At 42.4% G+C, this 17,470-nt stretch overlaps 1 protein-coding gene across 9 annotated transcripts in view; it reads left to right on the top strand.

Annotated features, from left to right (window-relative positions):
- Positions 1–16,487, top strand: part of htt (huntingtin) — a 58,309-nt gene extending 41,822 nt beyond the window's left edge. For 4 of the 9 annotated variants that reach the window (XM_079553225.1, XM_079553222.1, XM_079553221.1 and 1 more), the window contains 18 exons: positions 305–482; positions 549–647; positions 730–914; positions 1,000–1,126; positions 1,231–1,334; positions 2,418–2,572; positions 2,648–2,787; positions 2,860–2,945; positions 3,029–3,159; positions 4,887–5,019; positions 6,920–7,075; positions 9,299–9,489; positions 9,569–9,683; positions 11,042–11,255; positions 12,363–12,564; positions 12,717–12,879; positions 14,743–14,903; positions 16,229–16,487. In XM_079553225.1, the coding sequence (XP_079409351.1) occupies positions 305–482; positions 549–647; positions 730–914; positions 1,000–1,126; positions 1,231–1,334; positions 2,418–2,572; positions 2,648–2,787; positions 2,860–2,945; positions 3,029–3,159; positions 4,887–5,019; positions 6,920–7,075; positions 9,299–9,489; positions 9,569–9,683; positions 11,042–11,255; positions 12,363–12,564; positions 12,717–12,879; positions 14,743–14,903; positions 16,229–16,442 (2,754 nt within the window). In that variant the 3' untranslated portion in view covers positions 16,443–16,487. The remainder of the gene's footprint in view (positions 1–304; positions 483–548; positions 648–729; positions 915–999; positions 1,127–1,230; positions 1,335–2,417; positions 2,573–2,647; positions 2,788–2,859; positions 2,946–3,028; positions 3,160–4,886; positions 5,020–6,919; positions 7,076–9,298; positions 9,490–9,568; positions 9,684–11,041; positions 11,256–12,362; positions 12,565–12,716; positions 12,880–14,742; positions 14,904–16,228) is intronic. The other 5 variants (XM_079553227.1, XM_079553226.1, XM_079553219.1 and 2 more) reach the window with 4 other exon arrangements.
- Positions 16,488–17,470: the final 983 nt, after the last annotated feature.

Raw genomic sequence — 17,470 nt, 5'->3', positions numbered from 1 at the left:
TTCCCAAATCTTTCCCCACATTTTTGCAAATTTTTTACCCATTCTATTCCCAATATTGCCCCCCCCCACCCCCCTTTTTTGCCACAATTTCCCCCAATTATTCCCCATTTTTCACACATTACTTGACATTGGAGATATTGTAAATTTGCAGATCTTCCACACATGATTGTTCTGTTTTCTGGTTCTAGACGACAAACATTTTAGTATCAGTATCAAAAACCAAGTATCGTTAAAGTTACCGGTATGAGAAAGGATGTGATGTACCCAGCTCTAACGCTTACTGTTCACTTGTGTCTCGCTCCAGGTGATTGTGTGGCGTCTGCTGCAGAACCGACTGCCGCTCAGCGTGGACCTCCAGTGGGCTCTGGCCTGTTTGTGTCTGGCTTTACAACAGCCCTGTGTTTGGAACAAGCTTTCCACTTCAGAGTACAACACCCGCACGTGCTCCCTGATACACTGTCTGCGCCTTATGATTGTTGCAGGTAAAAGAAACGTTTGGCCCTTTTTTAGATTACATGATCTCTAAGACTTGCTCATGTGTGTTTTAGTGTCTGTGAAACCCGGTGATCAGCTCCTATATTCTGAGAAAAGGCCCAAGGCAGAGACGGAGGGCGATGGAGACCAAGTAGATTCCCCTCATGCAAATCGTAAGCCTCAAATTCAGGAAATACTGTGCTGCTGATTCAAGCAAATATAATCCGGGTGAATAATGTCTGTGTGTGTTTGCAGACCTGTGTGAATGGCAATCATGTGAGATCATGGGGGAGCTGGTCGAAGGTCTGCGGAGCGTGCTTGCTTTGGGTCACCGAAGGAACCGCGCAATCCCAACTTTTCTTACTCCCACTTTGCGCAACATTGTGATCAGTCTGTCTCGGCTGCCTCTGGTCAACAGCTACACCAGAGTGCCTCCACTGGTCAGTACGAGGCCCACACGCAGTATTGTGTTTTTTTATTTATTTATTATAGCCAGTGTCACGATGAGTGTGTGTGTTGTTTTAGGTTTGGAAACTGGGCTGGTCCCCTCAGCCGGGAGGAGAGTTCGGCACAAGCTTGCCAGAGATTCCCGTGGACTTCCTGCAGGAGAAGGACGTCTTCAGAGAGTTTCTATACCGCATCAACACATTGGGTATAAAAAACATTTAAACAAGCCTATATGTATAACTGAATCTTTGTAGACATTGTATTAACATGTATTGCTATAGCTTAATATGTCAAATCTGTTGTGTTTAGGCTGGAGCAGTCGGACCCAGTTTGAAGAGACTTGGGCCACGCTGCTGGGGGTGCTGGTCACCCAACCCATCACTATGGATCAGGAGGAGGAAACTCAGCAAGAGGTAAAGGAGTGAAACAGAGGCTTTGAGGCACTTGTATTAGACAAAAGTCTTTTAACTAATTGAATAGGTAAAGGGAGTGTTCTACATATTACATACAGGTGAAAGTCGAAAGATTTGAATTGTTCAAATGTTCATTTATTTGTGTAATTCAACTTAAAGCTGGTCTAAGTGATCCCGTTTTGCCGGTCCGGCACCGTTGCATTACAAATAAGCTCCTCTAGATGCGCCACACTCACAAACAGTAGAAGACCAGGGCTGTACCTGCACCTCCCTCACCCGTTAATTATAATAGATCGATGCCCCCACCTCACACCCCACATGTCCAGAAAAAAGTGACAGACTTTCATGAAAGTTGCAGTTTAGCAAATAAATGTAAATCTAAATATTAACTTTGTACAAATCTTATTCATGCTGATGAATGTGTGTTTCACACAAGATTAATGAGATTTCTGTAGCTCATTGAATGCAATCAGAGCAGTGTGGTCTAAACAGTGTGGAGGGGAGTGAGGGGCGAGGGCGATGGGGGAGAGCCAGGTGAGGGGAGGGGGGAGCAGAGCAGTTTGCTACTGACACCTACTGATGAAAACATTTCAAAAAGACATCGCTTAAGGCAGCTTTAAACTGCATGTAATGAGTCTATATCATATATTAGTTTCACAAAGTGACACATGTCAAGCCTTTGCTATCATTTTTATGATTATGGTTTACTGTCCCTTTTTCAAAATAGTCTTATTTTATGAGATTTTTGATTTGGGGTTTTTACAAGCTGAGCCATAATCATCAAAATTATAACAAATTAAAGTCTATACATTCACTCTATGTATTCACTTTGCATGTAATGAGTCTATCATATATTAGTTTCACAGGGTAAGTTGAGTAACAGAAATAAATGCACTTTTTCATGATATTCTAATTTTCCGAGTTTCACCAGTATTACTAAAATATTAATCATAAAAAAGCTACTACCAAAGGCAAAGTTTTCCTTATCAGATCTCTTGGAGCCATTATGTGTGTGCATCATGTGTCTAATTTCTATACCTGCAATTAGTGTCGATTATTTCATATTGATGCTTCCCTGTCTAGGAGGACCTGGAGCGTACCCAGTTGAATGTTCTTGCTGTTCAAGCCATCACCAGCCTGGTGCTGAGTGCGATGACCCTGCCCACAGCCGGGAACCCTGCCGTCAGCTGTCTGGAACAGCAGCCGCGCAACAAGAGCCTCAAGGCCTTAGAGACTCGGTAAATACTCAGTCATGATACTGATGAAATCATGACACGTGTTCACTTTGTCCCTTTGTCCCTTTTTGAACAAAGATTTGGCAGAAAACTTGCGGTGATCCGGGGTGAGGTGGAGAGGGAGATTCAGGCTCTTGTGTCGAAGAGGGACAATGTTCACACTCACCATCCCTACCACGCGTGGGACCCTGTGCCCTCGCTGTCCGCTGCCTCTGCCGGTAATGTCACCTGGACATGTTCGAAGGATCTTTGATAATGATCATGTTTAATGTGGCGTTCCCTGTGTTTAGCAGGTACACTGATCAGTCATGAAAAGTTGCTGCTTCAGATCAACACTGAGCGTGAGATGGGCAACATGGACTACAAATTGGGACAGGTTAGAGAAGGAATGCTTTTTTTTTTTTTTGCAAAATGGAGAAAGTCTGGTCTTGTAAAATAAGTAATGAATGTCTTTTTCAGGTCTCAATCCATTCAGTTTGGCTCGGCAACAACATCACCCCCCTCAGGGAGGAAGAGTGGGGTGAAGATGAAGAGGATGAAACAGACACTCCAGCTCCCACATCTCCCCCAGTGTCCCCCATCAATTCAAGGTACAGACGTCTGAATGATCTAATACAGGGGTGTCAAACTCATTTTGGGGCGCGGCCCGAAATTAAGCTCCCACAGCGGGCCGCATATAGTAGAGAAAATGTTCCCAATAAATGAATAATAATAAGCTTTGATTTGGTCAAAACCCCAACTTAACTGTAGCTTCATTAATACACTTGTACACTTACACTTGTATTGTACTTTACAAGCCTGTGTCACAAGTTCTTCAAAGTACTACATAGTCATTATTCATTTACTCCACACTCGGTGGTGGTAAGCTGTTACTGAAGCCACAGCCGTCCTGGGGCAGACTGTTCATTTACCACGTGGCTGTATAATGTGGTGTTCAAATCCTGAGCTCTTATTATGTCAGTGCCCTCTGCTGGACACGTGTGGAACTCCTTCATTTTTTTTTACATTTAAGGCCCCCTAGTGGTGAGAATGAGCATTCTGGTTGTTCTTTTAAAAAATCATAACTCCGCACAGGAATGGGCTCGAGACCAGTGTTAATTTTGACAACATATTTTAATTCAGTTTTAGTCTTAGTCTTTTGACTAAAATGTAATGTAATTTTAGAAATCTTTTCAATTTTAGTCTAGTTTTAGTCAACTAAAATTGCATGTCAATTTAGTCGACTAAATTTAAGACGAATTTAGTCGACTTTGCATTAATAATATTCATTATAATCATATTTAATCTTGTTCCTCTGCTTCATGGAGCTGCTCCACATGAATAAAGCTCAGAGCTGATCCTTTCGCAGTGAATTTACTTGATCTGAGGCTCTTTCAGACGGTCAATAGAAGTTTGGATGATTTTAGTCTCTCCCTTTCATTTTTATTTAGTCTTATTTTAGTCGACTAAAATATTTAGTCTTAATTTTAGTCAGTCGACGAAATTGCTAGAGACTTACTTTTTTTTTTTACATACTCTGGAATTTATGCTCTACAGGCCAAGGGCCGTATGTTTGACACCCCTGATCTAAAAATATGTTTTATACCATGGTATGGGTGAATACTCGATTCTGATCGGCTGGAGGGAGTCTGTTAAAAAGTGATAATGTACACCGAGCCCGGCAACAGTTAAATGAGTTCAATACATTTGTTAAGTGTGATGTCACGACTTCCGCATCCGGATACTAGCAGACCGGCTAATATGCGAGAAAAAAACATTAAAAACAACAATGAATATTTCTGAAACTCAACAGAGAGTAACTGAACCTACTTATTTCTCAGACTCATTAGCCAAATATGCCGCACCTACTGCTAAAAAAGTAACATTTACTAAAGTCTGTACCAACCCGGATGTAGTGATTATGGTCAATATTACTTTTATAGCAGTAGGTTCAGCATTTTTAGCTAATGGGCCTGATAAATAAGTATGTTCAGTAACTCTCTGTTGAGTTTCAGAAATACTGATTGTGGTATTAAAGAGTTTTTTGTAGTTTCTCGGACATCTGTGAACCCGGAAGTAGAGCTATGACGTCACTCCACTGCTGCTGTTTCCATAGTAACAATTGAGCTGGAACTAGCTTCAGGTAAAACAGATTAAAACGTGAAATAGCCTAGGACTTTATGAAATATAAGCAAACAGGTCCCAATGTTGTGTCCCAGTCCCAGTTTGCGGGACAATGTACTCCGAGGTGTCCATTATCAGAAATAACTGTTCACGCTTCCGTGTAGTATTATCCGTTACATAAAGCATGTAAATAATGTGCGTTGTGTTTTTTTAGGAAGCACAGAGCAGGAGTGGACATTCATTCATGTTCCCAGTTCCTCCTTGAGCTTTACAGTCAGTGGCTCATCCCAGGCTCGCCCAACAATAGGAGGATCCCAACCATTCTGATCAGTGAAGTCGTCCGATCGGTGAGTCCGGCGTTCGGTTATGCCGCTGTACTTCTGACAAGAGTCCTGAAGAATATTCATTACCTTAGCCATTCACAAAACGCTCTCCTTGGAGACACCATGGCAGTGCTGGGACCTCATATCAGCTGGGAATATAATTATTTAGCAACGGCCCATTAGCCACAGAGTTGTTGCTCAAATTTAGTGCGCTGGCTTTGTATACCAAAGATTTAAGGTTTAAATACCACTTAAATAATTTCTCTTTTAACATGGGCTGCTGCACACAGTCTGAGCTTGATGCAGTGGCGCTTATGACCTCTAGGGGCATGAGTTACTTAGTACTGCTTTAAGGCTTTAATCCCTTCCCTCCCACCTGAACCGAGCACATTTTCTCCAGTTTGGCTTAACCCCAGTCCAAAAGCTTCTGGAAAAAAAGCTGTGAAAATAGCAACAAAACTGAGACGAAAACAATGATGGAAATGTGACAAAAAAAGCGAGAAAACATTTACAAAAAGTGACGAACAATTGATGGAAAAGTGGCAAAAATGTCACAAGAAATTTTCCCCTTTCTCTCAAACAGTGGTGAGAAATTTAGGGGTTCAGTTTGACGACCATCTGAGATTCGACAAGCAGATCAACACTGTTGTCCGGACAAGCTTTTTTCAGCTCCGTCTCCTGGCCAAGGTTAAACCTTTCCTCGGTCAGGAGGACTTAGAGAAGGCTATGCACGCTTTTATTTGCTCCCGTATTGACTATTGCAATGCACTTTATGTGGGTGTGAACAAGTGCACTTTAAACCGGCTGCAATTGGTGCAAAACGCTGCAGCTCGGCTGCTCACAAACACTCGCCGGTCCAGTCACATCACTCCAGTGCTGCACTCCTTACACTGGCTCCCAGTACATGCGAGGGTTAATTTTAAACTTTTAATGTTTGTTTTTAAATCACTGTATGGACTTGCACCTTCTTATTTATGTGACCTGCTTGTTGCACATCAGCCTAGTAGTGCGCTGCGGTCTGCAGGACAACACCTGCTGGAGGTCCCTAGGACCAAAAGTAAGCAGTGGGGTGATCGTTCCTTCTCAGTGGCTGGTCCGAGGCTCTGGAACTCTCTGCCTGTTGAGTTACGAGCCATCACTGACCTGACACTGTTTAAAGCTAGGCTGAAAACACACTTGTTTAAAGCCGCTTTTCACTGCTAATTGCACGTGTGTAATGTATATGTATTTTCTTAAATATTTTATGCTAAAATTGTTTTTTTTATATTGCACTTATGGAAAGCACTTTGGTTCAGCGGGTGCTGTTGTAAAGCGCTATACAAATAAAGGTTGATTGATTGATTGATGATTGAAGAAATTGACAAAAAATGGACAAAAAAAATGACAAAAAGATGACAAAAAATGACCCAAAAAAATGACAAAAATGTGACAAAAAAATAACACAAATGTGACAAAATGTGATTTTATTTTTTTTACAAAAATGTGATGAAAAATGGACAAAAAAATGACAAAAATGTGACCAAAAAAATGACAAAAAATTTACGAAAAAATGACTAAAAATGTGACAAAAAATTACAAAAAAGTTACAAAAATGAGTTGAACGCCCAACAAAAAAATGATGGAAAAAGAAATCTGATGACGTGAGGAAAAAGATCTTCTCGGTTCAGGCGGGAGTTAAGAGGTAAAGTAAGAGGTTAATTCATTATTTTATTCTGATTCCTTTGGGAGACACTGTCAAAAGACTGTATACCTCCTCTCTCTCTGCAACAGCTGGACACACATCCTCCCCCTTTATGTGGGACAGTCAATTGCATATGATTAGTACATGCGATGGGAGGATTCAACATCTGCACCGTAAGAATGTACTTTAATATCCTAGCCTTAAGTGACTTGTATTTTGGTGTGTTTTTTATGTCTGTTGCAGCTGCTGGCAGTTTCAGATCTCTTCACGGAAAGAAATCAATTTGACATGATGTTCTCGACTCTGCTGGAGCTGCAGAAGCTCCATCCGCCTGAAGACGAGATCCTAAACCAGTACCTCGCCCCTGCCATCTGCAAGGCCGCCGCCGTGCTGGGCATGGTACGTACTGTGACCGTTAGTGCGAGCCAGATCTCAAGACTTATCGCCGGGAGGTCTGTAACCGTGGCAACACAGGGATAACAATAACTGATAGAAGATGCCCTTATAGACACTGTTTTTCTTTTTCTTTTTTCTTTTACATAAACCAGATGACATGGCTAAAAATTCAGGATTAAGTCCAGGGGTTTTTTTTTCCCGCTGATCACCAATACAGTTTAAATTTGATAAAGCACCACAAAGACCAACGAGAGCACATTAGGAGGTATTTTTTGCCTGTTTGCTGCAGCGCTCGTCTCTGTCTGCGATCAGTCCCAGACCGAGATGTATTTTCTGCAGTAATGACCCGTACTGCGTCTGTAGTCTAAAGCAGTGTTTCCCAGGGGGTCTTTGGAATGATTTCAGATCAAATAGAAGATGAAAAAGTACATTTTAGTGATATTTTCCTGTTTCATGCAGCCTTTTTTGAACCCACTACTAAATACTAATCAATCAGAGTTTAGTTGATATTTTTTTTCATTATTAACGGCATCCAGGGATGGGGACTTTCCCGAATTCAGATCAGTTGCTGACACGAGCTTGTGATATTGAAATGATTTCAGAGGGAATGATAAAAAATCACTGGGACTTTTTTCGATTAATTGCGATTTATTAATTTATGTTAGGTTTATAGGGGCTAGATGCAAGTTGACCATTTCATACTCACTACTTCCACCTCAGGTCATATGTGTAACTGCACCTTCTATATTAAGCTTGTGCATGAACACCTTTCTGAGTGACAGTGCAGGATTTTAGAGGCAGTTGTGGTGAACAGCTGAGCTCATTCTACACATTAGGACATGGCTGGAACATGTAGGGGGAGGAAAATGCATAATTTTAACATTTTTAAACTCTGCATAGTCCCTTTTAATGCAACAGCCGCTTGTAGCAGAGATTCACGACAACACTAGGGGCCGCCATTACTGTAGTACCTCCATATAGTGGCGGCAGAACAAGCTATTTTTACATTGCATAGCACTGGACTTTAGACACGTTCTAAACACTGTAAAGCCTGGTGCCTATTTTTTTCAAACTTTCTACAGCTAGATAATCCTCCTGTGATAACGCTGGGTTAGGCACAATTACAGGGACCAGGCTGGTTTTCATAAGAAAATGTTTTGAAATCTCATATACTAACGAGGACTGTTAGCATTGGAGCTGCACGGCTACGACCGAACTACACGTCACACAAGGGCGCAGTCTACAGTGAAGATCCCGCCCTTATGCCCTTTTTAGGAACATGCTCCGTCAGAGCTGGGGAGGAGGAGTCTGTAAATCTGCCATGATTTCACCCTCGAACGTGGTCATTGCGGCAAACGGGGAGGAGTGAGGAGGAGTTGTCTATTATTTTTTACAGTCTATGGTTTAATGTGATTAAAAATATGAATCAAAATGAATCCCACTTTACTGTAGCGGCACAGGTACTTTTTCAGATTCCTTTTTCCTGCACGTGTTGCTTAGGGATGAACCCGGCATGAAGCCAAAAACTATTTTTACTGTCAAACTTGTTTATACACACAGTTGTAGGGACTATACAGAGTTTAAAAATGTTAAAGGGGGCGTATTATGCAAAATCAACTTTTTCAAGCTTGACATCATGTTATTATGTCATTCCCTCATTAAAAACATGCCTGAAGTGTTGCCTTGGCACATTCACGTATTTTTGAGTAATCTGTAAAAACTCTGATGGCGGCCATTTTAGGGATAGGTTTGCCTGAGTCCTCCTAGGAACGCCCCCACCTCCTGGAGACGCCTCCGAGCTTTCGTCACCAGCCGAGTAACCAACCACTGCTCCTCAGCAGAACCCCCTCCCCACTGATGCCACAGACAGCGTGTAGAGGGGGCGTGTCAGAAAGGCTCAGAGGTTCTTAAAGAGACAGGGGCCTATTTCATGATGTTCAGTGTAGCCATTTTGAAAGAGCAATTTTATACACGGCAGTTATTTTAATTTACTGCATTTACAGACCAACAGAAGGTTTCGTCATCATTGTAGTGTGATATAGACTGGTGCTATGTGACTGAAACAAGCATAATACCCCCTCTTTAAAACTAAGTATTTTCCTCCCCCTACATGTTCCAGCCATGTCCTAATGTGTAGAATGAGCCCAGACTTATTCGCCACAACTGCCTCTAAAATCCTGCACTGTCACTCAGGCCAAATAAGTAAAAGACTGTGTATATTTCCAGGATAAAGTCATAGCAGAGCCCGTGTGCCGCTTGTTGGAGGCGACTCTTCGCAGCACACACCTGCCGAGCCGAATGGGGGCTCTTCACGGGGTTCTGTATGTGCTGGAGTGTGACCTGCTGGATGACACGGCCAAACAGCTCATCCCCACAGTCTCCGAGTACCTGCTCACCAACCTCAGGGCTATCGCACAGTAAGTAATGACGCATGAAGTACTTTTCTGATTAGTTTTTCAAAGTGGTGCCTTATTAATGGCTCGTCATGTCCCACAGCTGCGTGCACTTGTACAACCAGCAGCACGTGTTGGTCATGTGTGCAGTGGCCTTCTACATGATGGAGAACTACCCTCTGGATGTAGGGGCAGAGTTCATGGCTGGGATTATACAGGTAAAATGTTGAATATTGTTTCATGATATAGGGCTGCACGGTTTATCGATATCGAATCACAATCGAGGTTTTTGACGACTGCAATAACCGAACCTCAACAGTTTTTTTTCTTCTTCTGTCTTTGGCATTTGAGTGATAGACGTTCGAGCTTTGTGATCTCAGGTTCAGCTGCAACAGTTAAATGTTTTCATGAATTCTAAAGTGTTGAGACAGACGCAGTGTGAGTCCTCCAGAAGAGGGCGCTGTCCACATAAAACTAAACATTGTTGAAAGTAGATTTATGTGGATTGTTCTAATATGGGGCCATTAGTTGTTTGACAGTTTTAAAGCAACTTCCTTCACTCATCATTTTAGCAGTTTACGTGAGACACTGCAGGTGAATAGTATTATAATGTTGAAATATAAATTTGAAACTTTTGCTGTAGATTACTGGTATAAATATGAGAAAAACATGTATTGCAAGTTTTGTAGCATTTCATGTTTTCATATAAAAATACGCCGTTTTCTGCCTCAGAACCCCCACAATTTCCAATATTTTGTGCCGACAAAATCTGAGTAACGGATTGAGGTTCAGATATATGGTTATTGCTTTGTAGTTACAAAGACATTTTCAGAAGGGATCTTGGATATGTTAAGCTGTGTGGAAAAATCTGTAAAAAAATAAATAATAATTAAATTGCACCTTATTTTTGAAATTCAAAACTCAATAAATCAGGTAAGGAACTAGATGCTTAAAATATTGTTCAGTCCAATGTTGGAAAGTTTGAAGTTTGTAGGAGCTACTTATGTGGAGATATTGTCGCAAAAATGTGAGAAAAAAATGTATTTTGAGAAAATGGCCCTTGAATTTACAATTTACAATAATGTAAGAAGATACATGTTTGAAGATAAAGTTTTGTTTTTATTCCAGGTGAAAGTTAAAGCAGTATTAAGTAACTCTTGCCCCTAGCGGTACTTAGCGCCACTGCAGGTGTCGTAGCAAGTTGAGTTTTTTTACTCATTAATTGTCCGTGAGAGTAAATACTACGCTGACAGAAAAGACAAAGGGAGAGAGGGATATTGTACATCCAATTACACAATGGAGATATTTTTTTTCACTCAAGCTTGGCTGTAAATACTGTTTAAGTGGCGCTAGCCCACAGTTAGCTTTGCCCGTTAGCCTGTTAGCTTCTTCTCCGTGATTCCATTAGTGTGTATTGAAACCTGAAACTTGCCTGTAGTGTCTCCCCTTGAATGTATGAGATATAAAAATCGTATTATTCTCCGGAAAAATTTGTTTTATCTTGTTAAAGTCGTGCAGCCCTATAATGATCTAATCGCTCCGTCTTTGGAATCGCGCTCACGGCCGCTTGTTTCAGCTGTGCGGCGTGATGGTCTCAGCCAGTGAGGACTGCACACCGTCGGTGATCTACCACTGCGTGCTGCGCGGCCTGGAGCGCCTCCTGCTGTCCGAGCAGTTGTCCCGAGTGGACGCCGAGTCGCTGGTCAAGCTCAGCGTGGACAGGGTGAACATGCCGTCACCGCACAGGGCCATGGCCGCGCTGGGACTCATGCTCACCTGCATGTACACCGGTAAGAACGGCACAGACTCGCCAAGCATCACGACGACTCCAGGCTCATTTGTAAACACGACACACTGCTACTTAACGCTTAGGTGGAGAAGTATGCATGGAAGTTTAACCTATAACATACATTTTGTTCCCTCAAGTAACCCTTGGAAGCCGGACTGTCACACAAAGGGCTCCTTAACTCGGAAAACAGGGACAGCCTAGTTTACTTAAGCTCACTGTAACTGAGTGATTGTCCATTTTTTAAGTAGAAATGCTGTACACTTCAAGAACATGAGATCCTCTTATTAGAAACTGCTTTAAAGTTTGACACATTCTTAACTCATTGACTGCCAATGACGTCTATAGATGTCAATTAGGTTTTTGAGCGGGAACAGCTGCAGCAAAGCCTTGAGCATGTCTGGTGTTAAAATCTCTGACTCAATAAAAGAACTACAATTTATTTTATTGAGTCACTAGGTGGCAGCATTGCTCTTATATTTTCTCAGCTTTTTGGGTGATTTCACCTTTTTTTTTACGGACGATTACTAAAGAATGGAAAGAGGTACGAACAAACTTCTTTTTTTTTTGGATGAAAGAAGAGAGTCTAATCTTTCTTGTGGTTGGGTTTCGTGTTGACATAGACCTACATTTTCTGTGGGTCTTGAAAAAACAGTCCAAATCCTGAAAAGCCTCTGGCAGTGGGGAGCTCTCTGATTTGAAAATGGCTGGCAGTCAATGAGTTAATAACATACTGAGGATTTGTCTCAATTTGGGAAATGCATTTTTGCTTTTCTTTGCTTTTGTTGCACATTATTTGAGCTGCCTGTTTGCATCGCGCATGTGACCTGTACTGTATTAGAAGTAGAAGCCTAACCTCTAACCCCTGCAATGACCCCCACTAACTGTAGTCTGCTCAGCATGTCGCCATTTTGTTTTTGTTTTTTGCCTTGACATAAAGGTGGCTCTTATGATTTCCCCTGGCCTTCGTAATTGGAAGTAATCCCACAATGCACTGACCCTGGAGAAGAGTCTATGAACATTTGACAGACGACAAATTGTTACATACTGTTTTGTCCAAAGTTAGCCTTTTGTCCAAACTCTAACGTGTGTCCACTGGTCGTCCTCTCAGCGGTGCTTGCGTCGGGTTCAGAGGTGACAGGGGATAGAGGTCAGGTTGACTCTAGCTCTGCCGTAGTGAAGGCGGTGGTTGGTTTCTCCTTAGGGAAGGAGAAGGCCAGTCCTGCTGCTCGCCCTGCTCACTCTGACCCACAGGCTCCGGACAGCGAGTCCATTATTGTGGCCATGGAGAGAGTCTCCGTCCTCTTTGATAGGTAAAAACATCCTGCTTTGAACTATTGAACATTTACTGTTATTTAAATGATTTTATCTACATGATTTTGTTATTTTGACCTTTGAGTGTTTCTAAACATACAAATAAAGCATCCACTCATTGCATTTCCTTAAAGTGGTTTCCTGTTTGCAGAATCCGGAAGGGTTTACCCAGCGAGGCTCGAGTGGTATCTCGGATTCTGCCCCAGTTTCTGGACGACTTCTTCCCTCCTCAGGATGTCATGAACAAGGTCATTGGAGAGTTCCTGTCCAATCAGCAGCCCTACCCTCAGTTCATGGCCAATGTGGTCTACAAGGTCAGCAGCATTATACTCCTCTGGTCCCTTCATTACTAATCAAGAAGTAATAGTAATATATTTATTGTTTTAGAGATGCAGCATCCACGTAAAGAGTTTAGAGTTGGGGTGTATTCAGACCAGGAATGTCCTTTGCTCTGCTTGTTTGTTCCGGATCAGAAGTGGACTTTTTTCGCGGTGCTGTTCGTATTCAGACGGTACCTTTTGCAAGAGAACTATATTTTGTAAACAACATCTCATTGGACAGCAGTGACCACAACAAATGAAATAAAAAGTAATATTTGACGCTTACTATGATGATAAAAGAAACGTGAGAGGCTAAACCACTTACATTAACCACAGCTCCACAGAGTAACTGGAGAAAGAGGTGTTTTGTGTGGATGAAGGGTCGTCTGCTGAGCTGTTTGTTTCCATTATGTCCACGGGGCAAACTGTCGGTCTTGTTCCTCCACTCTTGTTTAATGCGTCTCGTACTTTCGTTTAAGTTTGCTGAAGTTTTTTCCACTTTGACGCCGTGGCTGTTGCTCTAAGCTCCTTTCTCGCTGAACATACTACGATACGATAACTTTATTAATCCCGAAGGAAATTCAGTTCATCAGCTGCACAATCAAGTCACACATACAAACATCAGATTTAAAATAACTAGAACAGTGCAGAGAATAAATATAATAATAATTTATAAGTATACAAATATAGAGGTACTATAAAAAAAAAACATTTCACTCCCATTTAGCCCCTTCCACCCAAGGATTTGTTAAATTGCCTGATCGCCCTGGGCAAGAAGGATCTCCTGAGCCTGTCCTTTGAGCAGGAGAGCGAGAGCAGCCTCTCACTGAAGGAGCTTCATCACCAGCTCATGCAGGGGGTGGTCTCTGTTGTCCATCACAGAGAGCAGCTTCTCCAGGGTTCTCTTCTCCGAGATTGACACTACAGAGTCCTGATCGGCCCCAGTCACAGAGGAGGCCTGAACACAAACGCATTTTTGTTTATCTTTTCTACACTGTGAAAATTATTTAACTAGATCAGTATAAACATCTCAATTTGAGCACAATAATCCAAATTTTAGTTGTTTTGACTAGTTAAGAAGTTCTTGGGCATTTGTCCGAGATTATTTCACTTGTTCTGAGATGTTTCTGACTCGTTTCGATACATTTCGTCCTTATTTCAGGTCATTTTCTTTGCCAATGGGGTAAGAAAATTGGTCTTATCTCATTGGCAACTATACTTTCTTATTTCAAGCGAGATTTACCCTAGAACTGGTCTGAAATGTCCTCAAACAAGCAAAGTAAACTTGGTCCGATCAGGAAAAGTGTCTAAATGAGTGAAAACCGCTCAAAACAAGAAACATTTCCTCAATTCAAGTCATTTAAGCCAATGCTTGATATTTATTTATTTTTGTAGTGTAGCAGTTGGGTTGGTGCACATCTGCTCAAATATCCAGGAGGCCCAGTGTCTCCTCCAGGTCTGTCCACGGCTCATCGTTTGTAGCATCCATCCAGTATTAGCGTTAGCATCAGTGAAGGGCTAGCTTTTCCTACGGTGGCTTGTTAAGCCCAAAAAAGGCGCACGTATCCCTCATTTGTTTCGGATCAACAGTGGTTTTATATTCACACCTGAAGCGAACTGGAAACAGAGTCCGTTTGGAAGCGGACCAAGACCACCTGAAAAAGAGGGTCTCGGTCCGGTTCTTTGATCCGCACCAGGATTCCTTTGTCGTTTTCACACCGGCATAAAAAATCCGGACCACCGTTGAAAACAAACCCCGGTCCGTTTAAAGTGGCCCAAACAGTGCAGGTCTGAATACACCCTTAGAGCAAATGTCTGAATGTGTGTAATGCGATTAACATTGTCCCACTGCTGTAGGTTTTCCAGACCCTGCATGCCACAGGACAGTCCTCCATGGTGCGGGACTGGGTGCTTCTGTCCTTGTCCAACTTCACTCAGAGGACGCCGGTGGCTATGGCCATGTGGAGCCTCTCCTGCTTCTTTGTCTCCGCCTCCACCTCTCAGTGGATCTCGGCGCTGTATCCTTTTGCATCAGAGAAACGCACAACTGCACGGGCCAGGGTTGCCAGATTCTCAAAACCAGTATGTCGTATTTCAGCACAAACGTCTGGGCTTCATCTCATCGGTTGACTTTCTACCTACCATTCAGTGAGCGGGGGAGGCGGGGCTTGTAGGTGACGTCAAGCATTTGCGCCGATTTGCTGGTTGTAGTTTGGCAATGGCGGCGGATACGAAGGAAATGGAAGCTCTTCAATCCGTCCTGGCTCGGCTCCCAAATATACAGAAATTAAAATTGAAGAGCTATGATAGAGCTATGATAGAGTTATGATAGAGTTATGATAGAGCTATGATAGAGCTACGATAGAGCTACGATAGAGCTACGATAGAGCTACGATAGAGCTACGATAGAGCTATGATAGAGCTATGATAGAGTTATGATAGAGCTATGATAGAGCTATGATAGAGCTATGATAGAGCTACGATAGAGCTACGATAGAGCTACGATAGAGCTACGATAGAGCTACGATAGAGCTACGATAGAGCTACGATAGAGCTACGATAGAGCTACGATAGAGCTACGATAGAGCTACGATAGAGCTATGATAGAGCTATGATAGAGCTACGATAGAGCTACGATAGAGCAACGATAGAGCTATGATAGAGCTACGATAGAGCTACGATAGAGCTATGATAGAGCTATGATAGAGCTACGATAGAGCTACGATAGAGCTATGATAGAGCTATGATAGAGCTATGATAGAGCTATGATAGAGCTACGATAGAGCTACGATAGAGCTACGATAGAGCTACGATAGAGCTACGATAGAGCGACGATAGAGCGACGATAGAGCGACGATAGAGCGACGATAGAGCGGCGATAGAGCGGCGATAGAGCGGCGATAGAGCGGCGATAGAGCGGCGATAGAGCGACGATAGAGCGACGATAGAGGTAGGGCTGCTCGATTATTGAAAAAATAATAATCACGATTATTTTTGTCATAATTGAAATCACGATTATTCAAATGATTATTTGTTGCCTTTAAGAAAAATCCATCAAAAAAGTGACAAAAATCCATCAAAAAAAAAGACAAAAATCCATCAAAAAAGACAAAAATCCATCAAAAAAAAGACAAAAATCCAGCTGAAAAAAGACAAAAATCCAGCAAAAAAATTACAAAAATCCAGCAGAAAGACAAAAATCCATCAAAAAGGACAGTGCATTTAACCAGACTTTATCTGGCGCTCTGAAATTGTCGTACATTTAGGGCTTTTTTTAATTATTGATCGTACATCAGACACCCTTTTCATATGTGTTTCCCTTGACTCCCCTTCCTCCCCCCAGTCTCCCCCACGTGATCAGCAGAATGGGCTCCAGCGAGGTGGTCGACGTGAACCTTTTCTGTCTCGTTGCTATGGATTTCTACCGGCACCAGATCGATGAAGAGCTGGACCGCAGGGCTTTCCAATCTGTGTTTGAGACCGTAGCGTCGCCGGGCAGCCCCTACCACCAGCTGCTGGGCTGCCTGCAGTCCATTCATCAAGACACGTCTCTCTGAGCACTGGAGTCACAACAACAAAGAAGAGGCGGCTCCTGCGCTCGAAACACTTGAAAAGATAGAAGAAGTGAAGAAGAAGAATGTGTGTTAAAGTGATCTTCTGTAGCCTTGTTTGTTTCACTTGTTTCGCCGGTTTGATCGATGGTTGAAACAAACACCTCCATCTCAATGCCTCAAAACGAAGAGATGTTTCTTGTCCCTCTAAGCATAAGTGACTCCAGACCATTCCACAACACAAACATCAGCAACGTAAACGTGTATTAACCCCGCACTTTGACAAAACATGAGAAAATGCAGGACATGAGTCGGTTGAGTTGGGTCAGAAACGCTTGCATTCGGTTGTATCTTGAACCATTTTTATATTTTGTTGTGATAGATAATTTATGCAAAAAAATAATTTATATTTAAAGCAGCGGAGCCGGGAGAAAAGAAAATTATAAGATTATAGAGAGGTATGTTTTAACGTAAAGTGTATATTCTCTATCCGCTACATTTTAGCAGTTTTGCAAAGTGGATTATCGCGACTCAAACTGGATCTCTTACATTTTACATGGCTATTTCTGTACTTCTCAGGATGTATGTGACTTATTTACTGTAATTTAGATGGAGTGTTGTGTAAAAAAAAAAAAAACAATTGTAAAAAAGTAAGGAAAGCCGAGATGCTTGGCGCTGCGCGAAGAAGACGCAATGCCATATTTCTGTCGTAAAGCGCGCGTGTTCGGAAAATCACGGAAAGCAAAAAGGCGTGATCTGGGCCTCGTCACGTTTGTAGATACACTTGCCTTAGAAAAAGACTGAATAATGTCTGTCTCGACGCATGCTTACCGCATTATCGCTTCACACATATTCCTGCTCACTGTATGTGCACACGATCAAGGCCGTGGGAACCCAGGGTGCTGAGGGCGCTGCAGCCACCCCCCCCCCCTGGTGGATGGTTTGTGAACTGCAGGCAATATTAACCCCTTAACTCCCACCTGAACCGAGCACATTTTCTCAAGCTTTACCCCCAGTCCAAAAGCTTCTGGAAA

The sequence above is a fragment of the Gobius niger genome (assembly GCF_951799975.1).
Source record: "Gobius niger genome assembly, chromosome: 3".
NCBI classification, from domain to species: Eukaryota; Metazoa; Chordata; class Actinopteri; order Gobiiformes; family Gobiidae; genus Gobius; species Gobius niger.
The sequence above is the reverse complement of the archived record's forward strand: the minus strand, read 5'-3'. Positions and strand labels throughout refer to the sequence as shown.